Source organism: Fundulus heteroclitus, chromosome 11, assembly GCF_011125445.2.
Source record: "Fundulus heteroclitus isolate FHET01 chromosome 11, MU-UCD_Fhet_4.1, whole genome shotgun sequence".
NCBI classification, from domain to species: Eukaryota; Metazoa; Chordata; class Actinopteri; order Cyprinodontiformes; family Fundulidae; genus Fundulus; species Fundulus heteroclitus.
Window position 1 is genome coordinate 18,242,962 of NC_046371.1, and position 26,396 is coordinate 18,269,357.

Consider the following 26,396-nt stretch of genomic DNA (forward strand, 5'->3'; position numbering starts at 1 on the left):
AAAAACATCCAGCAGGTGGACTACAAAAAAAAAAAAACGTGGGCACACCTGTGTATTAAACTTGGCTATAATTACAGCAATGGTTTTTGGGGAGGTTCTCGTTGTTGTTACTAGGAATAAACTGAAAACATTTCATAGACCTTTTAAAAGATAAATGAAAAAGTTAGGAAACTTTATTATGGCAAACATCTGATAGCCTTTTTCTGACTTACAATTAATCGTTTTTTTCTGTGTTTTGTTAAAATATTCCATTTTTAATTTATTGCTGGTCAGGTAAACAGAAAAAAATTCACTGTAAAATTAAATCATGGCACCATAGTACTTGCAACTTGGCAGTTTTGGCCTCCGACACAAAATGTATGGACACCACTGATTTAGAGTGTGTGAAAATGCATTGTAGGCTTCAACCCACACATTTTAACCGTGCACCATATAGGCCAATGTCTTAAAGGTGGTGGAGCACATGGACAGCATTAGGTTCCTGGGCATTCACATCTCCTCCGAGCTCTCCTGGACTGCGAACACCTCCCACCTGGTGAAGAAGGCCCAACAACGGTGCTTCTTCCTCAGGAAACTATAAAGGTCTGGACTTCCCACTAAACCACTCAAGAACTTCTATAGAGCTACCGTAGAGAGTATTTCATGTATCAGCATAACTGTATGGTATGGGAGCTGCACAGTCCAGGAGAGGAAGGACGTAGCATGGGTGGTAAGAACAGCGCAGGGGATTGTGGGATGCAGAATGAGTCCAAAGACGGGCCAGACGCATCTCCACTGATCCCACCCACCCAGTCAATGCACAGTTTGCTCCTCTCCCATTGGGTAAATGCTTCAGAAGCCTCAAAGCCAAAAGAAATAAGTTTAGAAACAGCTTCTTCCCAAGAGCTGTGAGGGTAATCGCCCCCTGATGGGAGACTGCAGTCCAACACTTTAAAATCACCCCACCATTACCAGCCTGTCATACGTTACACCCTACTACCTCATTATCTGTTATCTGTGACTCTTCTGATCGCTAAAGAAAGTAATCCTTGTCCATTGCCTGTTTGTTTGGTTTTTGCCTCATTATGTGTAATGTGAACTAGAGTGGCCAAAGAGAAATTTCGTTATGGTGACACGTGGTGACAAATAAAATATTCTTGATTCTAAAGGGAGAGAAACTAACACAGTTTTAGTTTTTCACATAACATCATGGTTTCACATGTAGTAAGTCAAAACTTACTGAACACTAATGTAATAGTTGACAGGAAGTGTCTAAATAAAGGTAGATGTTATGTTGATCGATGCTGTTTGTCATTGTTTTATAGTTAATCTGTTGTAGATTAACTATGTAATCTACTAAATGTAGATTTACAATTCCCTGTTTCAGTTGATGTTCCCCAACTCCTGTTGAGCAGTTTACATAACTTTAATATTGTAATGTTTAAGTTGCTCTCATGTATAGATCATGAGGTCTATGTTTGTTTTACCTATTTTACTATTTTTTAGCTGTTTTTCACCAGTCTTTTTATTCATTAAGGAACCTTCCTCAATACATAAAGGAGTAAATAATCATTTGTTCAAACACAAAAATTCTAAATATTGTTTTAGTAAAAAACATTAGAATACAATAAGAAAATTCATTTCTAAATATGATTATAAAAATACAGTGTATCAAAATGTACAATAAAACTCATGTTAATCACCTTACTTTTTGTCCATTATTCATTATGTAGTGCAGGCATAGGGTGTGCCTCATTTGTCACCTGGTCTAGAAATAGGTACAAGTCAGTGTGAGTGTGGTTTGCACTCATTTCACACCATTTCAAGCAGAGTATCAGCTAGGATATCTCCAGGCCCTGCTCCTGCATGAACTGTGCTGTTGGCGGGTCCCTTCCTTCGAATCCACCATTCCCCTCTCTAAACCACACAAGCCCACTCCTCAAGAAAGCCCATTCTGAATATAAACATTTGAAAGGTATGAAAAGATCTGAAAAATGGCAGTTTCAAATCCATTATATGATGTGTAATATATACAGTTATTTCAGAGAGACATCAGAGAAAGCAACTTAGTGCTATATATATATATATATATATATATATATATATATATATATATATATATATAGTAAAGTACAGGTTTGATGAATATCAATTTAATGATCTCAAATATGTAGACTATTTAATGAGCAACAGATGTTCGAATGCAGTCCACAAGCCATAAAGACATAAATAACAATACTTTATTTTGTCCAGAACTCCAATGCTTCCATTAAATAAGCATGTAAGGTACACACTTTAAATAGACACATGAATGTGTCACAAGACACATGACCATACATGAACTTATTTTTGGCACAAAGGAAGCCCCATAAACTACATCTACAGCTTCCATTAAATAAGCACGCTAGATACCCACTTCAGATAGAGAGGTGGACACGTCACAAGACAAGCATATGTTTGGCACAAATGGAACCCCACAGTTATTACATTATAATGTAGGTGTTTCACGTTTTGGACTGTTCTAAATAGCTTGTAATAATAATGAAAAGAAGTCCACCACTCCTCCAAGATTACACCTCACTCTCCGGCGAGTTATCTCTGAATTTGTCCCACCCTGTTAGTTTAACTCCCGCCCACTCCGCTGGTCGCTACTTTTCTTGCCAGCTCATTCCCCGGCTGACTGTGACAGAGCATTCCTGTGTAAGGTGTTTGTAAGTTCGTGGTTTTTATTTTGAAAGTATTTTGACGCAAGACTCGTCCTCTCTACGGAGGGTGTTGGCAGCAAGTGGTGTCCACTGAGCCGGCAGGTGGAGTGAGAAAGTATTTTACGTCTGTGTGAGAACCGAATTTTTTTTATATTTTTTTTTAAACTGACGTAAGGAGTTTGTTTATTGTTTATTTTTTTTACGTCTCTGCTACCATACGCGCTTCCACATATGCCTATAAATAGAGTCGTACCTGCTCAGGTGTTGCCGTCGTCCTTCTGGAAAAACCTGCATGTGTGCTGTCAGCAATGAATACTTGACTCCCTTTCTTCACGCCCATTGTCGTAATCTTGCCGTCGGTGTTGGAGCGTCTTGTTTACAGGTGAGCTATGATTTATTTCATTGCTTTCGTTTTGAACCATGTACCAAAACTGAGAAATATCAAGCTTTAGTTTAACAGTAATTTGATAAACCTATGTGTAATTTCAAATTAAATTTTCAATGGAAAGTTAATTTATTTAGAATCCGTGCTTTTCACATTTAAATCTCTCAGGTGCGGTCTATATGAAGTGGGACCACAATGCTTTGGTCCGGTATTGCCCCACAGCCAGGGCCGCTTTTATGGTCTTGAAGCATTGGGGGCTTTAGCCCATGCCGAAAATTGTTTACGTTTCATGAGACAGCTTCCACGTTTATAAGTAATTAAAATGATATGAGGCACACATCAGTTCTCTATCTTGGCTTGGTTTTAAATTATTGCGACTCTATCAAAAAGGTTTACGATTACTTGGTTTAATTTTTGTGTTGTTGTTGTTGAAGTGATGGATAAAGAGAGACAGAGTTTACCGATAGTGGAAACAAAACATTTTGCTGAAGAAGATAAAGACAGCTTTTTTTATATATATATTTAGGGACATCTTAATTTCTGCTTATTCTCAAAATGCCCATTTCTGCTCTTTTTGACAAAAGTTTTTTTTTTTTTTTTTAAACAGAGACAGTATGTTTACTAAAGGGCCTTTTTTAAAATTTTACAACCTGGTCAAAATGTTTAAAGCCTGCAGCTCCATGGCTGTAATTTCTTACATTTCAAAAAAAGGAACTTGGTATAAAGCTGATTTCTTTAAATCTAAGTCAGATGGTAAGATTAAAGATGGCTCAGGCCTTAGCAGCATTCATGAAGGAAGCGGGCTGCATAGACCCATGGTGCATTTTGTTTCCAGATAATAGGGAATTTTCTTTGTTTTCACATGTCCACCAGTCGTATTCAAGGATTGATTGTTTTTTATAGACAAAACTCTGCTACCCTTTGTCAAGAAAAGTGAATATTCTGCTATAGTAGAGTCTGACCATTCACCAGTAATACTGGACTTAGCCTTCCCACTTAATCAAGCTCAGCGCCCCAACTGGAGATTTGACTCAACTTTGTTAGCGGATGACAGCTTTTGTGAAAAAAATCCAACAGACTGCGCTTCCTACAGGCTCCTAAATGGAGACGTTAAAATCTTAGCTAAACTTCCGGCTATGAGACTGGAGCCGGCCATGGCAGACATAATCTCCTCGGATCAAACTGGGTTCATGAGGGGTCGTCACTCTTTCTCTAATATACGCAGGCTTATTGGTGTTGTTCATTCTCCTGCACCGGGGGAGTCCCCTGAGGTTGTGGTCTCCCTCGATGGGGAGAAGGCATTCGACCGAGTCGAGTGGCCCTACCTATTTGCAGTATTGGTTAGGTTTGGGTTTGGGCACAAATTTACATCATGGGTACAACTGTTGTATACATCACAAAATATAAATTTCAGGATACAAGTTGAGCTTCCTAAAGAGTGAATGTTTCCCAATTAATAACTCTGCACGTCAAATTACAGAAACTGACTTGCCCTTCCCTCTCTCTAGAACAGGATTCAAATATTTGGGAATCAATGTGACGCGTTCTTTTTCTGATTTGTTTGAAAAAAAAAATTCTCCCCTCTTCTTAGGACCTCCAGAAGTGGAGTGTCCTAAATTTACCTCGAGCTGGCAAAGTAGCATTATTAAAATTAACATCTTGCCAAGTGTGTTGCCTTTCAGGCGTGAATCTGAATGGACCTTTGTTTTAAAGGAACTCTTATTTTGAAGGGCAGTTTTCATTCTTACATTCCGAATCTCAGGTTTGTTTTCAGTTACTACGGCAGTTGGAGATTAGCAGAGTTCACATTTTGCTACATATCTGTGTTCAACTAGCTGAATTTATCACAGTAAACGTCTCAGAGGCAACGTCGTAAGTTGATAATTTCATAATTAAATTTATAAGATTATATGTACCATTTACATGAAAATGCCTTTGATTTATTTGTGGCTAAAACGTTTTATTTACATTTACTTACATAAGGAAAGCATCTGTTACAGAGTTAAACGGTCACTTTTGTATTTGTCTTGTTACAGTTTTCATTCTTACCTTGTACTATGAAGAAAAGAGCCACGGTAAAGAGCAACTAGAGCTTGCTACGACTTGCATCTTCATTTATAAGGAAGAGTTTAGCTAGTTGTATGGCGACAGTTGCTACACTACAGTGATGACAAGATTTATGTATCTCTTTCAGAGTATTTTTCTTCCAAAATCATTCTTCAGACTTATCGATATACGGCTGTCCTCGTTCATGTGGAGTAATAAACACCCTAGAATCAGTAGGCGTTTCCCTCAGAGACACAAGGAAGAGGGGGGTATGGCTCTACCTAACCTGTTGTATTATTACTGGGCAGCAAACCTACAAAAAGTAGTCTGTTTGTTCCAACAACCAGATGCTGACTGGTGCCAGTACATGGCCCCAGTCTTTTCCAGCGGTGTGGATGAATTTTGGCCCACTCATCTTTGCAGAATTGTTGTAATTTAGCCACATTGGAGGGTTTTCCAGCAAGAACAGTCTTCTTAAGGTCATGGCACAACATCTCAAAAGGATTCATGTTATGACTTTGATTAGGCCACTCCAAAGTCGCCATTTTGTCTTTTTTCAACCATTCAGAGTTGGATTTGCTGGTGTGTTTTGGATCATTGTCCTGCTGCAGCACCCAAGTTTCTGCTTGAGGTCCTGAACAGAGGGTCGGATGTTCTCCTTTTAGGATTTTTTGGTAGACTTCAGAATTCATAGTTCAGTTTATCACAGCAAGTTTTTCAGGTCCTGCAGCAAGAAAACTGCCCCAGACCATCACAATACCACCACCAGATTTTACAGTCGCAATGATGTTCTTTTTCTGAAATGCAGTGTTACTTTTACGCCAGAACTAATGAGATACACATCATTCAAAAGGTTCAACTTTTGTCTCATCGGTCCACGGAATAGTGTCCAAAAAGTCTTTGGATCATCAAGATGTGTTCTTGAAAAAAAAAAATGGAGACAAGCCTTAATGCTCTTTTGCTCAGCAGTGGTTTTCGCCTTAGACCTCTACCATGCCATTTTTGCCCAGTCTCTTTCTTAAAGTGGAGGCATGAACTTTGACTTTAACATAGGCATGTTGGAGGATCGTTTGTGACCTCTTGGATGAATCATCAGTCTTTTTTTCTTCTTCTTTTGACTCGTTGCCAGGTTATGCTGTAGGGGTCAGGGATTATATGGAGTACAGCATAAACAAACCTTGTTGTTTTTAAATACAAATATAAAATCTGATGTCCTTATGGGGCTTAATGTATCTTTTTAGCAGACATCTAAATGTCTTCTTTCTGAGATCTGGGGCTGTTCTTGAAACATCCGGGGCTAAACCCTTGGTCTAACGTTGTACCTGCCTACAGCCCCTCTTTTGCCCCTGTTCTGAGCTGCGTAATTCCACTTCACCTCGTGCAGCCATTTTTGTAGTATGCTGCGGGACGGTGTACAGAATTGTGTGGATTAATACACCCAACAATTGAACGTAGGAAATGGAGAAAAATTAATGGCTTGAAAAATTACCCAAACAGAATCTAAAGATATCAATGCATTCCTCAGACAGACTAATTTCAACTTTTCTGCACTCCGAGAGACTTCAAGTATACATACAAATTTATTTAAGGGCTAATAAAGTGGATTTTGCATACGTCTCCTTTAAGTAATTCAGTTCAGCTGCTTTTTTCTTTCAATTTGGATGATTTTGGCTCACATAACGAAAACCTCAAATTCAGCTTCTCAGAAAAGTAGGATATTATAGGATATAACAATTAAAAAAAAGGATTTATAATACGTCAGCGTTCTGTGTCCATGTACACCTTACAATGTATGCTCTCAAAAGTTGGTTGAGGCACCTTTTCCTTTAATTCAAGGCAGCGTGCCATGGAGACGATCAGCATGTGGCCTTCTGCTGGTCTGCACTGTGGACCCTGGAGTCTGATCTCCCATTAGGCTACAATTATCATCTATGATTTAGGTCAGGGGAGGTTGGTGGACAATCAAGATAATACGAGCAGGTATCGATACTTTTCTGCAGTGTGAGCAGATGCCAAGTTCTGTTGGAAAAGGAAATCGGCATCACCAAAAAGCTTGCCCGTATGGCGGGCTCTACAATTACCTTTCCCCTGACCAACATCAGCAGATGAATTAGTTCCTCAAATCATCCCAGAATATTTAGGCTTGAACATAACATTTCTGTTTAAAAAAAAAAATTATAAAAATAAATTCTTCTGTGATTATCACATTTTCTGAGCCTTTTCTGTGATTATCAGTATTTCTGTATTTTTTTTTAGGATTACATATTATCTTAATTTCTATATCCCGTCTGTTTTCCAGCATGGCTGAGCCGGCTGAACTGCTGGTCATCAAGGACCAGTATGAGCTGGCCCAACAATCCCTGAATCGTGGGTTAGCGGCTGAAGAGGCTGGCAACAAATCGGAGGCTCTGGCGTACTACAAGAAGGGTCGTCTGCATCTTACCCAAGGAATGGCGGTCCCCACCGGAGGGGAAAGGCATCAGGGAGAGGCCTGGGACAAGGCAAGGCAGCTTCAGCAAAAGATGAGGGAAATGTTGGGGACTACTGACGCCCGCCTGTCTGAGCTGGAAAAGTCCACTACAGGAGACACAAATGGCTTACTGTTGAACGTTCCCACTAATCTTTACCCAGACCTGGTAATGGACGGTCAGCCTACCAATAGTTCTGTCCACCATCTGTACCCCACCATACCAGACGCGTCCCAGAGCACAACACCAGCCCTCGTCAGCCCTATCGCCCCCGCTGTCCCGAACACACACACACTCCTGGCAGAGGATCTGAAAACTGTGGCCATGGACAACTCTGCAGACCTGCCTCCGGCGTACACGCCAGAGCCCAGGGATGGACACCGCAGCCTGGCTTATGATCCAGCTGGAGGCAACCTGTGGTCTGGGGAGCTAACCGAGGGAAAGAAGCTGCTCTCCATCCCCTCTGGGGTGCAGCTCTTTTTCGTCGAACCGAACGGACAGGTCAGCTCTCTGTCCTATCCGGGCTACCTCCACATCTTCGCAATGGATAATCCGCAAAGTGATTCCAGTGCTGGAAAACCCACTGGAGTTTTACATGTAAGTAGAAGGAAGAAATCATTAGAGCATGGCTTTGTTAAGGGTTAGGATAAAGGTTTGGGTGTGTGTCTTTGAGGTAAACAGGTGTGACTACAGAGAGAGCCACTTCGGCATTTATAGAAATTTTCATAGCATGAGTCATTAAGTTCCTGGAAAACCAACCACAGAAGAACGTTTGTCCTGCAAATGATAGTGAGGCTAGTTTAAAGACTCTTAAAATTTAGTTTAGGATTAAGTAGAACTTAACCCTCCACAATTTCTTGAAAAATTATTTTTATTTTTATATTAAATGCTGACCAGAATAATAAAAAAAATATATTTACCGGGATATGTAATACTTTTGTTTTTTTAAAATATCCTATATATCAGCTGAGTCCTGGGCTAACTGTTTATCTGATTGCACTTCGGTTTGCATTGTTTTCCTGTTATGAACACCAAACTTCCATAACAGGCTATTTAAATGTTAGCATTTAAAATAAGGAGCTATTGCATTACAAATCTCCATGATGACCACTGTTATGGGATTATATATGTAACTTTTAAATCTCCCTTTAGAATACCCTCTAACCCATTTGATTATTTTCCATTGAAAATTAAGCAAACATCTCTTCGGGCATCTCTATAAAGCATGCATTGTGCTGTGCTTTGTATTGCACTGCAGCCCATGACTTTGCTTCCCACCACACCGGGCCGGTCATGCATTCTGGGCTTGCTTTGTTTCCCAGTAAGACAACGGTCCTATTAACAGATGACTCTGCGCTTCTGTTGTGCTGCCGGTCTGGCTCCTGTGTCCTCGGCGGGGTCATTCTGACCGATCTGCATACCAGTAGCAGCGTGCGGCAACGAGTTTGGATAGTTTGCTTCATGGAAAATGACACATTTTTTGGGGCTTAAAAGAAATAGACTTGCCAAACTCCAGGACGGACTTGTTTTACAGTGTCGTTTTCTGTTAAGACTCTTATAGGTAGCACAAGTAGGAGGAGTTTGAGGGGGAAAAATAACAATTTCTGCTTTTATATTAAATGTAACTGAGATTTCTTTTTTGTAGAATAAACAATGTATGAAAATTGTGTTTTAAAGAGGATGAAGTTGAACCAGTTTCAGCGCCCTGCAGCAATTTTCCCCGAGGTCGTCATACATGTCCTGTCCTTGTGTTTTTCAGGTGTGTGACCGGGTGTATCCCCTCACAGCAGAAACCCCCGTGCTGCTAGCTAACTCTGGGATCTTCATGTTCCCCGACTACTTGGTAGAGGTACCCGGCTCCTATGTGGGTTTAGTGTTGTCTTCCGAACTGCCTGCTGCAGACCGTGAGATGTTTCAGGACCTTCTATCACAACTTGCTGATCTCAGGATCCAGGTCAGTCTTCACCGATCATATGGAATAAAATGTGGACCGATATGAACACGGGTTGGGGCAACTCTTGTAACCTTTCACACAGTTTGTTCCTGGTGTAGACATATCCATCCATCACATCAGCAGAACCAAATGTGATACTTCATACCAGAGTAAATTGTAAATAACTCAATTCATTTTTATTATTTGTCTTTCCATATCATATTATTTTTTTATTTGGGTAAAAACAGGTCTCTAATCATATGTCAAAGGGTCCAAATCCTGAGATACCTCTAGCTTCTCCTCTGTACACATATATCAGCTACAGGGTTTCCACCAGCGTAGTATAAACCTGATGGACTAAAGAACAATCAATACAATATATTATCTTGAAATTGGTGTTTACTGTGGCTTTTCATCCAATTTGACTGAGCTCTTGCTGTTTTGAAAGCTGGTAGAGACATACGCCAGAACACTTGCAGCTGTTTTGGGCTGAAGTACAGAATCAAGCAGTTGAATAAAAATGCATTGCAGTTTTTCGGTTGGGAAAAAATTGTTAGTTTTAAGAGGTCTTATTACAATGCAATTGATAAATATTGTGACAATCTTATGACCTGTGATGAATAAGCAAAAAGTGTTAACCTTCTCTTTTGGGTTCATCTCAACAATTTAAGTTACTTGTAACCAACTCTTTTTTTGGCTTTGAAACAACTCAGTTTCTTCTTTGCTTTATCACTTCCTTACGTTCTAAAACAAATGTTATGCTGAAAAAACAGGGCATATGAAACATATTGCTGACATAAGTGCTATTCTAACAGCATTAGTTTTACCTAGTGTAATTTGTAATAATGCCACATGTAATTTGTACTAATTGTGGAGATTGTCTGTATTGTGAATCCTGTGAGAACTGGCCATGTCAGCAATTTGTAAAGTAAAAAATCCCTTGCACATTGCCTACTATATTTAGCTGAACTTGGAGGGCCTGTGATAAAACTAATCCAGTACAAATCAGCATCTCTGTGATTGGGACAGGAATGGGCGGGATCTCATTCTTATCCAGTGTGAATATGGCTATAGAGAGCCTGAATGCATGGCACCTAAATAACTGGCGGACATTTATTGCAATCCAAGCATTTCTTTGCAATATACAAAATTCAATTCAATCGAATCATACATACAGATTCCAAGTCAAGTACATGAAATCAAAATTGATCCCAGTTATCAAACAATACATTCAAGTTTAGGTTTTTTTTCAAATTGTTAAACTTTTCTAAAGAAACCCTGCAGATGGCATCAAATCATTGACTTGGAGCATTCACTCTTGGATGAGCATGTAGTGACACTAGAACATCTCTTTATTTGTCTCCCTTTTGGAGGACTTTGCCTTGGACAACAGAGTGGTTACACTGCACACATTACACAGTTTCATAAATTACAAAGATTATAAATACATACATTTTATAAATTAAAAGAAAACCCCGAATTACATAATTGAAAAGCACATTACTAACAATGTTTCATTGAGAAAAAACAAAGTCACAATCAAATGTTAAGTTAGTTTAACCAGTGCCATATTCTGACAATTATTTTAAAAACAGCTTATTGAACAAATGCAACTATAAAAAAAAGAGCAGATGCTCCTCTAACCTCTAAATACTTTATTGAAGGACTAAACTGGACTAAAATGGAGAATTGGTTATCAGTTTAGCATTGCATTCCTCCATATATATTTATCTGGTGCACTGTGTTTATTTAGAACTTAAACTGATAACTGAAATCAATACTTCTACCAGTTATGCTTACCAAGAAGAACTCTGTATCTTTGTCCTGAGTTTAGTAAGACCTACTCGGAGTGCAGAACATTAAGGACCTGTTAAAATACAGTGTGCCTGCCTGAGGATGCTCTGTTCAACATCATACAACAGCTGATGAGTTCCTATAAATCCTTCGAGCTGTCTTAATCAAGGTTAAAATCTGAGCTTCTAAATTTTATAGTAAAGTTACCAAACCAGCATACAGTGCCTTAAAATTAACTCTGTTGTCGCTCTGTAAAAAAACATCAGATTATCTGTGAATATTCTGATGCTTGTCATTAAACCCCTCTTACTGAGCATGCATGTAGCGACAGTGGAAAGGAAAACTCTCCTTAGAAGAAACCTCCAGCATAACCAGGCTCCATGTGAGTGGCCATCTGCCACAACCAACTGGGGGTTTGAGAAAGGGGACTCATGCTAAAGATAAATTAGCAATAATTTGGCAGGTTGAGTATTTCATCTCTTGTAGGTATTGAAATTTGAAAGGGGGAGAAAGTTGTCTTTGTGTTTATATGAACAACCCGTTAAAGCCAAGTGTAATGTTTAGGTCACGCAATTATCGCATTAATCATAAAGGCAGCCTTAAAACTCACCATAAAGGATGGAACTTTTATTTTTCTAACAGGGGACAGAAGGAGCTGAAGAAGAGGTAATGAACCTGACTGCTAAAGTCCCCCTCAGTCCTCCAAATGAGCAAACACATCTAACAGCACCAGAGATGGAAAAGATAACGGTTCTACTTCCTGGGTGGAGTGAAAAGATGGCTCAAGGAATCTTGTCCGGTGAGTATTAAGAAATTACGTCCAGAAGGAAAACTCAAAGAAAATCACCACAGAGTTAAACATTGGCGGATTATATAGTAAATGACCACATAATCCTCCACCAGTGGGCGCTGTTTAAAACAGCATCAGTTCTAGTCTCTGCTTTACAGTGTGTAGTATTTTGTGATATTTTCATGACGTATATATTTCTGTAGGAGCTACAAAGTTAAGCCAGTCATTTGCAAAAGGCGCAGAGGCCACTGGGAATATCATTCAAAAAGGAGCTTCCAAGATACGGGACCGCATCACACCAGAGGAGGTACCATCGGAGGTCAGTCCACGGGTCACCAAAGGTCTGAACGCTACTAAACAAGCCACGGGGGGCGCTGTTCGAGTCAGTCAATTCTTAGGTAAGAGCAACCACATGGATGTTGTTGAGGAGTTAAAATCTACTGTTTTGTTGACATTGAGTTTTTTTCTTCCTCATTTGTTAAAGACTAATCTATCCTGATCTGGAAATATCAGTGCATGCACATTTAAATGTATCTCTTGGGTATAACTTTGTCTTTTTACAGTGAACGGCATAAGTACAATTGCAGAACATGTGGCAGAAAAGATGGCACCTCACGTGAAGAAGCACGGTGCTAAGCTTGTTCCGGAGTCTCTGAAAAAGACTCAGGATGGCCAGGCTTCAAACTTCGACGGAGCCAAATTCGTGGCAGCCACCAGTATCCAAGGTATTTGTTAAATTCAACAAAGACGAGCACAAGGATAATCTAGTGTCAACACTCTGACAAGGTCGCTCTGAAATCACAAGGTGGTAGGTTTGGATCCATAGAATTCTTTGATAAGGTCCATGTGTAAATTACATTTTTAAAATTTGTTTTCAAATTAGGTTTAAGTACTGTGTGGGAAAGTCTAGAGACTGGAGCGAAACACGTCTGCAAAAGTGTGGCAGGTGAAACTGTCACAACAGTAAAGTACAAGTGAGTTCACGTTTCCCCTCTGGGTTTTCATAGCATTATTGTTTTGAAATCTTGAATGCATCACGCTAACTTTATATCATCTTTTTTCTATGTGATTGTTTATTTTTAAACTAGGGATGTCCCAATCAAGATATATCTTTTGTATCCGACACTGACGAATAGAACATTGCCAACAAGCGTCTCAGATGATCCTTTATAAAAATGCTTCGTTCAATCTTGAAAACTAGCGTTGTGTATATATCTCGTTAAATATTATTACGACATTTTAACAATTATATCTTGTAGTTGTTACATCAACAACAGGTATCAGGGAATTGTGTGTAAAATTAGTCTTAGAAGTCAGAGCTCGAATATAGAAATGATGTCTTGCTGGAGTTGTGCGTTTCTTTTGCTAGTCAGAAAATCCGTGGGATATTTGATTGTTCCGGTGCTAATTAAAGGTAACAATACAAGTGATTTAAACATTCTATACCATACTTTTTTTAAGCCTTTCAAAGTCAATTATAGGCAAATATATGATGAAATACTGCCTTTGGCACTACGGAGTATTTGTGTGTTTTCTGGTGCTGTTTTCTAACCCTGAAGAAAGACTATTGCCTTTATTGTGACGCCACAATGATCACGGCCTGTCTCACATCACTGCTTGTTGGCCATAGAGCAGAATTGATGAGGATCACTCAGATATGCACAGATCAAGCAAAATACCACTTTGGACATGGTTTTGATGAAAGAATAGCATCATAGCACAGTTAAAAGCTCAGAGTTTTATTTTGCATGATGCAGACTCTTTAAAATGTATTTTTCTCTCATTTCATGGGTGGTTCAAATGCTAAGGGATTGTATTCACAAGCAGATGTTACAGTTTGCAAATGGTAGGTAGGGCCACTAAACAGCTTATACTTGCAAATGTTTTATATAAACAGGAACTGTATTAGGATACTGAGATCAGGGCGTCAACTGTCCCAGTCAAAGTTCTACAAGGAAGCGTCCTTGTTGTATTTCCAGCTGAGAACTGAACATTTTAAAATGCCTTGTTTGTGACATCCCTACTTTAAACTTCAATAGAAGACTGGGTATATCCAATCTTTATTACTTGCCCACTTTTCTCTGTTTTCTTCTTGGTATGCTGGTGCACTGACTCCCTTTCACTCTTGTTTCTTTTCAGATTTAGGGGTTTAGAGAATCTTATAAACATGTCCGGCCACAAATGACTTCTCTGGGGAGTAAAGGCAAAGACTTGTGACTTCTGAATTAACAACTGATCTAGTTTAACCTGTCTTGCTGTGCTTTTACTAACCCAGACCAGGTTACAAAATAACCCAACACAAACCTGGTGCAACACAAAACGAAGCTGCATTCATGAAACTCTTTTCCTAACTTTCATGTTCTGATAAATGATGGTTTTCTTTAACTATGCTGTTGAAGGCCTTTTCTGCAGAGGCAGCTTAATGGCTTGGATTGTACATGCACTACATACTTATAGATGCAACTTGGTGTGTATTTTTGTTTCAATTCCAATTGTTTAATATGAATAGATACAGTCCTTGTATATTAAAATATAACGCCTAAAAAAACTGCATATTTGGATTGGACACAAAGCTTGTTGTATACTTTGGTATATGTACGATGCAAGCCTCTCCTCTTGACTGTTTCTGGGTGTGTCCATGTTAATGTAAGCTACATCATCTCTGCAATTTGGTGTTTCTTTTCCTTAAAGCTATGTGTTTGGATGCTCCTCCATCTGATTTGTCATTTAGTTCCCTCCATCACACTAACACTCCCAAATTATTTATGATGAAGGTATGGCGACGACGCGAGCCGAGCCACAGACACAGCTCTCCGCTCAGTGGGCAACATTGGTTTGACCGCGTATAACATTGACAATCTGGGCATCAAAGCCTTCCTGAAGACTACCGGCAAGGAGACGGCCAAGGCCATGGTCGGAGAATCTGATGATGAGGTGAAGGAAACCGAAGGGAAGAAGGCGCGAAAAGATGAACACCTCACACAGGCTGAGCAGAAGGCGACGAAAGACGAGTCACCGAGTAAGGAAAAGGATGTGCACAAGGAACAAGAGGAAAAGAGGAAAGAATAGATTTCCGCCAGCGCTAATGCTGGTTTGTCATACCTTATAAATTCATTTTATATTTAAAGGGAAATGTGAAACTATTATAATAAAGTCAATTATTAAAGTCTACTGTTTTGTTGACGTTAAGTTAAAGTATTGTTCTCGTTGGGTTATCAATTGGTGAATGTGGCTCAGTGGGCTGTCGTCTTGCAATTTAAATGTTGTGTGTCTGATTCCAGCTTCCTTCTGTCAAACGTCAAGGTGCCCCTGGGCTAGGCACTTACCCCCAAGGTGCCAACCAGTCTGCATATTGCTGTATGAATGTACATGTTTATGAGTGCCATTTGGTGAATATGGCTCTTGTGTAAAGCAAAAAGTGTCATCATTAGAAAAGCACTAGATATATTTGGTTGTCCATTTACCATCTTAGTCTTCCTAAATAACTTTGTGGTTTATTAGTATATTCAGTTTTTGTTTGCTGCCAATAAACATGCATGCCCATTTACAGATTGCTAATTTTTGTCATGCTTAAATGTTTGGCATAAATTTTTTGTATCAAAGATAACACAAGTAAATACAAAATTAGTTATTTAATTTGAGGTGGGGAAAAATTGTCCAAACCAACCTGTCCCTATATGAAGAATTAATCAACCCCCTCCCATCCTCTTTTAATTTAATAATTATCTGTGATTAAACAGTTTTTGAAAAGCTGAGTTCAGTTTCATAAATCATTAAATCATTAGCTCACCAAATAACATCTAAAACTCTGCAGATCTCACTTGCCTCAGTTAAGATCAGTGTTAGAATTTCAAAGTGAAAAAGATTATTTTGTTTACCAAAAAAATGTTTTTGATCCCAGAACCTTCAAGGAAGTGTATATTTTTTTAAGCTGATGAGACAAAAATAAAATGTGTGGAAAGAGTGCATCATAAAAAGAACACGCCAGCAATCAAGCATGGTAGGGTAGGGTGATGATCTGGGTAGCTCTGCTGCTACTTGCCTGGTATCTCACAAGAAGATTGGGTGAATTTATAGCTTTGAGTGACCCTGCAGACTCCACCCTATGTAGACTCCAGGCCACAAAGTTTACAATACTAATTAGAACTTAGATAACTCTTACTGCTTTAAGAAAAATACATGATTATTACAAAAACTGATTATATATTTCCATAACATCACCAGAATTAAATAAAGTCACTAGTGACTGTGATTCACCATTGGCTAAGACAGAAACAGGTATAAATAAGGTAGCCACTACCTCTCGACAAGACCTGGAAATTAACTGGTCCTTTAAAAAAAAAAAAAAAAAGATTTGCTGGAGCAAATGACAAACACCTTTTTTTCATTTCAGGAGGGGACTCATGCCACCCCCGACAGAATAATGTGTCATACTGTGAGCTCTATCGCTCCTTCACAAATTGCTAGAACAGGCACACACATTTTTACGATTTCACCAAATACATTCTCAGTTATTGAGGCCTAGAGATGTAATAAAATAAAATGTTACTCTTATTTTGATTCCACGGTGCAACCCTTATTGGGACAAATTTATTGAGGAGAATTTTGTGATTTGATTATGTGTTAAATGGCCTGCCATAATGGGTCACCCGTTGACTCCCCCTGTCTGCGACAATCATTGTTTGTTTGTTACACAAATAATGATAATATTAATAATTAATAATAATTCATATACCTCAACGTGATCTAATTGTAGAACATATGTTGCTAAACTAAAATGAACTGATCGGACTCAAAGTAGCAACGTTGTTGTTGTTTCTTTCTTTTTTTTTTTATGCAGACAAAAAGAAAGTTTGCAAAGGCAGTGAAATTTATATATTTCTAACTTTCCTAAAAAAAAATAATAATTAAAAAATAGCCTCCGTTTTCTTACTTGTTACGGTCCGGAAACGGCGGTTTCCATGGAAACCACGTGCTACAAACTCGCCCGCATTCACTTTTCCTGAGAAATGGCTAAAAGGAACAACTACAGCGAGAACGACTTGGCGCGACTGCGAGCAGAACTCATGGAAGAACGAGAGATAAAGTAAGCCCCCTCCCCCACTCAAAGAGCCTAGAGAAAGATGAACTTTGAAACGGAAAAAGTTGAATCTACCACGTCATTTGGGTTGCAGAGAGATGCTAGTAGAGTCCGTATGTGATCTGCGATGCACTGTAGCGGAGCTGCAGGACAGACTGCGCAGCGTCGATGGGGAAGGTGAGAAGGTTATCTTTAGATATCCATCCCAAAACATCAGAATAACCTGAAAAGATTCGATTATTGTTTGTTTTATTTTAGAAAGGTAGAGATTCATTACACATAGAGAGGAATATGCAAACATTTATTTCTTGTAATTTGATAATTATGGTTTACAGATGATAAACCCCAAAATGCAGTGTCTGAGAAAATTAGAATATTGTCAAGAGGTTAAAAATTGTACCCTGATCGCATCTCACCCTAATCGTCGCCTAATTAACAATAGACGACCCAATAGGTCCAGAAGACAGACTGACCCTAAAAAGCATTTTTTTTTTTTTTTTTTTTTTGCTTTTACACTTTATTTTTGTTGTTTAAATATTAATAGATATGTAAAAAATAGATTAAACCATTGTATTGCTTTTTATCTACGACCTAGAAATGTCCCCAGGTTTGATTGCAGAGATCTGGTCACCTTACACTACAGCTTATTACCAAACAAGCTGTTTGGTCACAGAATGCTGAATCCAAGCATATTCATAGAAAGTTGAGTGGAAGGAAAAGATCAGCAGGGATAACCACGGCCTTGAGAGGATTGTCGAGCAAAATCCGTTTAAGAATTTGAGTGGACTGAGTCTCTGGTTCACCCCTGAACCAGAGATTCGATTGTCCGAAGGCCAGATGAAATTTAAGTTTTCATTTAATTTAGAAATCAAGGCACTAAAGTCTGGTGGAAGGATGGAGATGCAGTTTATACAGTCTGTGATGATTTTGGTGTTGCTGCTGGTGTTGGTCCGCTGTGTTTTCTTTAAGTCCACAGTCAATGCAGCCATCTACCAGTGGATTTTAGAGCTCCTCATACTCTCCACTGCTGAAAAGCTTTATGGAGATGCGATCTCTGTAAACCATAGTCATCAAAGCTAAAGGTCAGCGTTATATGTAAATAATCTATGTAATGTGAGTTTCATTTTATTAAGGGAGTGGCAAAAAAATGCTTAACTTTTAAAAGATATTCAAATTTTTTTAGATGTACCTGCACGACTGGAAATGTGTGCACACTCTTTAGTGTGGCCTGTCTGTTTTTTTTTTTTTTTTTGCTGGCTATCAGGGAACGAGTGGAAGACGAGGTTCGAGACGCAGGTGGAGCTAAACGGACAGCTGGAGAGACAGATTTCACACCTTCAGCAGAGGCTGGAGGGTATCAAAGTGAACCCTGTTGGTGAGCCCTTGATTTCTTTTATCACTATGGCCCTACATTATTTTTTTTTTTCAAACTACTTCTCATAAAAGCTGAAGATTTGTTGGATTACTTTTTAGGAACTTGGTGTTCAGGCCAGATTTGGCACAAGCGATCAAATCTTCCAACAGAAATGTGCGCAGTTGGGTGACTCCATTACCTTGGTAGGCTAACTAGCAGGGGTGGTTGAGGAGAAAATTAGTCAAAGAAGCCCCCAAAAAGGGCCACGGTACCACCACAAGTGTTTTACAGCATCTCAGGTGAAGGTATCGTCTAATCTCAAACACAATTAGATGTTCACTAAACAAATCTGGCATTTTTAAAAGAAAGCCATAAGAAGTTTATTTTGCAGTTTGAAGTGTTGAAATACGTGTTACGGAAAGATGAGAAAAGAAGACAACTTTTTTTCCCCCCCTATGTGCAAGACGCTAAGTGGTGATTAAATACGTTGTTTTTGGTCTGAAAACTGGCCTGACCTGAACATAACAGAGAATCTATGGGCTTTTGTCAAGAGGAAGATGAGAGACACCAGACCCCACAATGCAGATGAACTGAAGGCCGCTATCAAAGCAACCTGGGCTTCTATTACACCCCAGCAGAGCTGTGATGCAGTAATTCATGCAAAAGAAGGCCCCATAAAGTATTGGGTGCATAGAAATGAGCATGACCTTCCAGAAGTCTGCTATTTATTATTAAAATCTACTTTTTTCTATTGATCCTATGTAAGATTCCAATTTTATGAGACATTGAATATTGTGTTTTCATTATCAATATCTTCAAGTATGCCCACAGCTTTATTCGTGCGGATGGTTTAAAAATAACTTTTACTGTTATTTGCCCACCTTTCACTTGCAAATGTTCTGTTTTACCCCAGATCGACTGGCTTTTATCCGTTCATACGAAGACATGGCAGTTGTAAGTAGGCTGATGTCCTTTTATATATATATATATATATATATATATATATATATATATATATATATATATATATATATATATTTACGTTGTCCTTAAATTATTGTAGGGATATTATTATTAAGGTTTTAGAGCATTTTGTCCACAGAGGTAATGCAATGAAGTGCAGACGCCAGCAGAGGGCGCTAGAGACGCAGAATAAATTTAGACAGAACTGCAGGGATCGGGACGGCAGCTGTTCTCCATCCTCCCTTTCATGCTGGCTGCATAAAGCGGAGTTTAATCACAGCTCTGTAATCACGGGATTAACGACCATGGGAGAGTAATGCAGTCTAATTACACTGCTTTTAACACACACACCAATACATGTTACCCTGAAGTGTTGCACAATAAAGCTGAACCACCCTGGCCCCTGTGAGCCTAAGGACACAACTAACAGATGCTCATTAGTGTGTCCAAGAAGTGACTGCAAGAAGCAGCGCAGACTGAGCAGTTGAGATGAATATGGATTATCGGCACAAATCGTGACGGAATAATTCATCAGCCGCGTTTTCGCCCCAACCTTTTTGTAGTGTCGTTGTAAGCAGTGACTATTTGCATATTGTTTGATCCTCCTATATCCCACAGGGCAATTTCAGGGCAACTAGTAATTTTTAATTAGTCTTCACCAGGTTGACACACGTAAGAGTAATTTGAGCTGTTTGTCGCAGGAAATGCTGAAACAACATCTGGAAGTCCTGAGCGAGGAGAAGTCGGACCTCCAGAGTCGGCTGAGGGACCGCCACCTTCAAATCGACCTGGAGGGAAAGGTCCGGATCCTGAATGTCCCCGCAGACAAGGGGCAGTGGGAGGGATTTGGAGGAGATTTGTGGGGATCAGAGTGTCTGTTGGTTTACGTTTTATCACTGTGTGTAAGATAAGGAGCTTTAGGGGTTCCCCACCCCCAAGAACTAATTATTTCATATACAAAAAAAACTCTAATTGGCAACAACAATACAAAAAAAAAATCAGTAAAATTGGTTCTTTGTTTATTGTTCTGCTACAAAACCTGGGAGGTATCGGGGAAATGCAGGTTTAGCACTCAGGTTTAGCATTTCTGACCAGTAATCCCCTAATCTCTGGCTCATTACCACTGACACATGTCAAAGGTTGCACCCATGAAGTGACTACATAGTTTTCTTTTTCCTTCACTTCTCAGGCGTTCCACAAAACCAACGATGAAAGGCGGGCGTACCTTACAGAAATAGCTACGGTAAGCGTTTAAAAAGAACGTCTCCCTTCAGGGCTGGCTCTGCAAGGAGCATATACTGTAGTTCTTTCTTTCTTTTTTTTTTTCATTTTCCAGGACTAAATGATTGCACAATATAGAACTACAAAACTGAGTCGACACATTTGAACTTATTCTGGATTTTGCCTAATTAGTACAGGCTCAAAAATTATACAAACAGGCTCACATATTGACATTACACCCTTATAATTTTCAGTCACTTAGCAAGTCACACCTCCTCCACAGGCTTTTTTATAGCCATCTGCACACTTATAAATCATTCTGATTGGATGTTTGACTACTTTGACTTCTTGGCAGAAATGGTAGAGCAGATCTAAACTAGTGTTTTTTTTCCGGCGTAGACCCAGCTTGGCCTGCCTGTTAAGTAAAGTGCACAACATTTCAATAGGTTGTCATTCCAGAAGCTAATTAGTTAGCCATGCTAACTATGATTCTGGTGTTTGTCAGGATCTGTGTCCAAGTTTTAACCATCATACCCAAACTTTCACTGTCAACGCTGAAGCCAGTATGACATCGCCGTCGACTGAGAGAGCGCTAACTAAGAGAGAAAAATTGACTCCTTCCAGCGTGACTGAAATTTATTACCAGCACAGAATGTTTTCTGAAGAAAGGTTTAACGATCAAATCGGACAAAGATTAACCTGTTCGGCCGCAGTGACAAGAAGTGCATTTTAAGGAGGCAGGGTGAGGCTTTTAAACATGAAAGATGGTGGTGGTGGCATCATGCTGAGGCTTAGTTTTGCTGCCGCTCACACTGGTATAAATAATGCAGAATTGGGTGGAAAAACGAAGAAGGAACGACTGCATCCAAATGCTTCGACTCCACCGTGAATCAACAATTATGACTGAAATTTGAACGCAACCGGGCGCTCCAACAGCGCATTGATCCCATCATTACTGGCTGAGGAACGGACAAAACAGGCATAAAGCTCCTACAATCACTTTGATATTGTATAGACTTAAAAGATGCGTCCGTGACAGGAAGCCAACCAGTTTAAATTAGCTCTGCCGTTTTTTATGATATTTATGAGTGCAAGAAGAATGCAAGAAGGTTGCTGATTGCATCAAAAGGCACGTGTTCTCTGCAACTTGATGAATGGAATTTATCCAAAAAGGAATTCAAATATAAAATTCAAACTTGTGTACCCAGTTCCTATTTTTAAACCTCATTAAAGTTGTATTATCAGTCTCGTCCAATTAAAGATAAAAAATAAATAAAAAATAACATTACTGCACCAAAATAAATAGGACATCCATCCATGAGATGAGTGAACCTAAGCTTCTGACTGAAACTGTTCATGCTTTGCTTCTCCTCCTCTTTTTCCTGCAGGCCTAGTTAAGATTTCTATTCCCTGCTTGTTACACAAGTAAATTATAAAAAAGAACACGCAACCTTAGTTTTTTTTTAGTTTTTTTATTTGATGTCTGCAGAGCGGAAGCTGAACTACATTTTGTCTGTCTTGCCACTTAAGAAACATATATTTGCATGTACATCAGGGTGTTTTTTTTTTTTGTTTTTTTTTTTGGTCTTACCGTAAGAAAGCTTGCATAAATGACCCCCTGATTATCAAACATCAATGGGCTTTCCCTGCAGCTGTCCTCATTCCGTGAGCAGCAAAGAAGACAGCGCTCCAATCACCGACAGGGGGCACCAGTGAGCAAACGTATCAGGTTTGAAACATCCCACAGCTGATGATTAAAAAAACAAAACAAAAAAACATCATGTTTACTTTTAGGCAGTTTTAAATTTTTATAACAGTGGGTCATTTAATACAAATGTATTATCACAACTGTATCGTCTATAGATGATGTGTACACTGGTTTCACTCAGTCAAACTTTATATTTTGTAGTTTTTCTTAAAAAGATTTAATTTGCTTCAAATCCAAAATGACGGGAACGTGATTTTAATCAAAGAAATAATAAACAGAAATTAACTCAATTTTTTTATCTTATTTTCTTTGCTGTAAGTCTGATAAACATGGAAAAGTTACACTGGCAGGAGTTTATTCACATGCAATTACTTGACTACATGTTTGTTTTTTTTTTGTCTTTTTAGGGCACACAGAGGAAAAGACATCCCTAGGAAGGCACAGCATGGTTCTAACAATGGAGCAGAGGAGGGATTTAGGGAATGCGTGAATGGAGGAGGAGGTGATTCAAAAACAGAGCGAGGAATGAAGAAGAAATGCCAAAGGGAAAGCATGTTACCCACCCTGAAGCAGCGACTGAGACACAATCCCTGACCAAAATCTGCAGCCACGGATCCCTGCAGGGTTCTTTTATTGCTGGTGATTAGCCTTGCACATCTCAGTCAGCTTACTTTTTGTTTTGCTTTTATTCATTTCTCTCTACGGCTGATTAGATAATAAGTGAAAGGCTGGCGTTTTATTCAAATTTCCTGCGCATAACGAAATGGGCCGTCAGAAATCTGACTTTTCTTGCAAACTTAAGCAGAGCTTCCACACGCGTACCAAGACAGTTGCACAAGGCCTTCATCATGGTATTAAAATGAGTTTATTCATCTAGTTTAAACTCTTTTGAGCACGAACTGCTTCCAGCCAGTGGTTTAACTTAAATAGCGTTTTTAAAAACTGTCTTACAGAAAAACATAGTTGACAAGAGAGTGGTAAAAATAGTAGATTATTCTTCTTCTTCTAATTGTAATGTGTCACTAACACAACATGTTTGTGATCACAACGGGGCAGCTTCTGTGTGGCGTTCTTTTTATTTTCTAATCTTCTTAAAAATCATACATCTGTGTTACTCGGCCCACCAAGCAGGATTAGATTTTGCTCTGTAGCCAGTTTAGCTTTGAATCCAGAGAGAGGAACCCAAGAGACGTCCAAAAGATGGAGCAGAATCCAACGGCCGCCTTTTTTGCTGTGAGCATTTAGGGTGAAGAAAGTTGCTGTGGAAACCAACTTCTGTCCAAGACACAGAGAGAGAGAGAGCTGATACCACAAAGTGGAAATAAAAATTGTTTGAGAGAAAATAAGCAACTTCTTTTGACCTGAAGTGAGTGAGCCCCTGCTTATTAGTTTGGTCCCCAATGATTCTGGTGCTGGAAATCGACGGAGCTAAGAATATCTCCTGTACTCCATTTTCTTTTCCTCTCCAAACCTTCCCCTTAAAGTAAGTGAGGTAAATTAAATGTAAATTATGCAGGAAACTTTAGATTTTTGATACAGTTCCCGTTATTCTCAATTACCTTCAAAATATTTTAAGTTGTGGTTATATTTGTTGTTTTTTATGCTCTGTTATTGTCTATACTGGATGAAAATATACTAATTTCATTACTAATTGCATTTTTAAATTCTATTATTGATTCCAATATATATATATATATATATATATATATATATATATATATATATATATATATATATATTTCAACAGGATTTGTTGTTTTGCAATTCTCAAAAAGAACATATACAACTCTCATTTGTTCATCATTATGATGTTTGTTTTGTTTGTTATGGTGATTGTACTGAAACAACAATTTCCCTCTGGGATTATTAAAGTATTTCTGATTCTGATTAAAGTATGCCATAAGATGGCTCCCTGGTTAAGAAAGAATTTACTTTGGCATTGTGTTTATTGATAGATTTTAGACTATAGAAATTAAATATATAATAAAATGAGTTCTGACACATAAATGTAATTGCTGCACTTGCATCTCATGTGAAGAAAATACAGAAGTATTTTTATAGTGTATAGGTTTCTACATACATTTGTAATCTGATTTGATTTGATTCTCCTTTAAGAAGAAACGTGACTGAAATAGAAATACTACCAGCTTTGAAACTGACGTGGTGAGCTGCCGTGTGTCAGAGCATGCTGAGTTTGACATTTCTTGTGCAGTGTTTTATTGTATTATTTTGGAAGTGCCGCCCACGACACGCGTTACGTAAGCAGCACAATTTCCACCAATCACACTGTGTAGCTGAAACACAGAGCAAGCAGTCACCCCCATCCTTCCCACTGACCATCTTTGTATATGTGGGTGTTAAGGCAAAAAAAAATAAAAAATATTCATGTGAAATGAAGTGGTGACCTGTAAAGGTGCCAGAAGCGCTTTTTCACAACTTTGTGTTTGAGAAGAAATGCGGGGGATCATTTCAGTTCTCACAATGAAACAAAATAGTTGTACAGGAAATATCTAAACCAACTTCTAACCATTTTATGTTGTTCCTCAAAAAACACTTCTTTAAGGCTTCATTTTGTTGTTAACCAGGGATGTCAGATGCAGATAAAACTTTCTGAATGATCATATTTATATGGACTATTTTGTGACATTCTAGCCAAAACTTACTGAGCTTTGAGGAATGGAAGAGGCGTACACTCTCTCTAGAAGGACTGTGATGGAATTTTTGCAAAATGATTTATTATTATTTATTAAACCGCATCTGAAATTATTAACCCTACACAAGCAAAATACACAAACTAGTAGCTGCTTCCAATAAGTAAATTAATCAAGAACTATTTTAATGGCTCAAATAACGTTGCATGTTTTATTTCCCAATATGAAAACACAAAATTTCACTTTTAATGACTGCGGCCGTCTCAACAAAAAATCAACCTCTTCATAAAAAGGATGTTCAGTACGTAGTAGAGCACCCTCATGTTCTTTCAACTTGCTAAACAACGTGAGCCGTGACTCAGACAACAGCCTCTCGCGGCATTCCTTTGCATGCACCTCATGAGCGAAGCCCTCCAGTTTGGGTCTGTGTCCTGAAACCGCCATTTTTTTTTATTTTAGGTAGAGTTCAAGTCAGCTGACCAGTACCATCCAGGAGGCCAAGCACGGGCAGACTTTGATAAATGCCAGGCGTCGTTGTCCTGTTTGAAGGTCCAAAGACATCCAAGCTTCAGCTTCCTCATATATAGCGTCACGCTCTCCCACAGCATTTCCTCGCACGTGATTTAATCAATCTTGCCCTTTCAAGGCCAAAGAAAGCAAAGCAGGCCTACAGCATCACTCATCCACAGCCAGGTGCTTTACTGTAGATAATGCAGGCATACTTTTTATTCTTCCTCCTCCTCCAGACGTACAGGTGATAGGCCCGAAAAGCCCCAGTTTTTATTTATTGTTCTTTTGAACAGAATCGGCTAATGTCTTTGGATTATTTAAAAAGTTGTGAGCCAGTTGGAGCAGACGTTTTGGTCAGTACTTATGTACAGTTCAGGATTCAGGAATGGGGCCATTCAGCACTTACTGTAGAAGCTGAAACATCACTGGGTACTCTAGCAGTCAGTTTGCTGCATTTTGACCACCTGCCTCTTCAGGAATCGGGAGGCAGCTGTTGATAGATTCCTTTTTCTGCTGCATTCAGATAGTGTAGTTACTGTTCCTTTAAAATTAAAAACGTGCAAATGGTGCTTTCAACTGTATCTCTAGGAATATCCAGGGCCTTTGTGATCCTTACGTATTCTTTACTTTAAGCAGAGCAATGATCCGTTATCTGAACTTTTTTTTCCAGACAATTCTCTTGACTTCGCCATGTTTGTCACATGGAGTGAAACTGTCATAGTTTGAGTTCCTGCCTTAGTTTTAATTTCTGTTTTTAGGTTATTGTTTTCTATTTTAGCTTGTGTCCTGTTTCAGTCTTGGTTTGAGTT

General features: G+C 38.9%; 2 protein-coding genes across 6 annotated transcripts; both read left to right on the plus strand.

The window, feature by feature from the left end:
* The first annotated feature begins 2,843 nt into the window (after nt 1-2,843).
* sparta (spartin a) lies at nt 2,844-15,658 on the plus strand. 3 transcript variants are annotated; one of them, XM_036143019.1, is made up of 9 exons: nt 2,844-3,066; nt 7,415-8,180; nt 9,343-9,537; nt 11,953-12,109; nt 12,304-12,498; nt 12,664-12,825; nt 12,984-13,074; nt 14,240-14,303; nt 14,875-14,957. In XM_036143019.1, exons 2-8 carry the CDS (start codon nt 7,416-7,418, stop codon nt 14,283-14,285), a joined length of 1,611 nt encoding a protein of 536 aa, XP_035998912.1. In that variant the 5' UTR covers nt 2,844-3,066; nt 7,415; the 3' UTR covers nt 14,286-14,303; nt 14,875-14,957. The 3 variants fall into 3 exon arrangements, with proteins under 3 accessions (XP_035998912.1, XP_012734146.2, XP_012734148.2); XM_012878692.3 differs by lacking the exon at nt 14,240-14,303 and having other exon boundaries at nt 14,875-15,658; XM_012878694.3 differs by lacking the exon at nt 14,875-14,957 and having other exon boundaries at nt 14,240-14,809.
* Nucleotides 15,659-17,058: 1,400 nt separating this feature from the next.
* Nucleotides 17,059-23,985, plus strand: ccdc169 (coiled-coil domain containing 169). 3 transcript variants are annotated; one of them, XM_036142621.1, is made up of 9 exons: nt 17,059-17,186; nt 17,275-17,357; nt 18,445-18,555; nt 19,448-19,488; nt 20,199-20,297; nt 20,687-20,740; nt 22,371-22,447; nt 22,834-23,065; nt 23,599-23,985. In XM_036142621.1, exons 1-8 carry the CDS (start codon nt 17,110-17,112, stop codon nt 23,018-23,020), a joined length of 729 nt encoding a protein of 242 aa, XP_035998514.1. In that variant the 5' UTR covers nt 17,059-17,109; the 3' UTR covers nt 23,021-23,065; nt 23,599-23,985. The 3 variants fall into 3 exon arrangements, with proteins under 3 accessions (XP_035998514.1, XP_035998515.1, XP_021180286.2); XM_036142622.1 differs by having other exon boundaries at nt 23,603-23,985; XM_021324611.2 differs by having other exon boundaries at nt 22,834-23,985.
* Nucleotides 23,986-26,396: the final 2,411 nt, after the last annotated feature.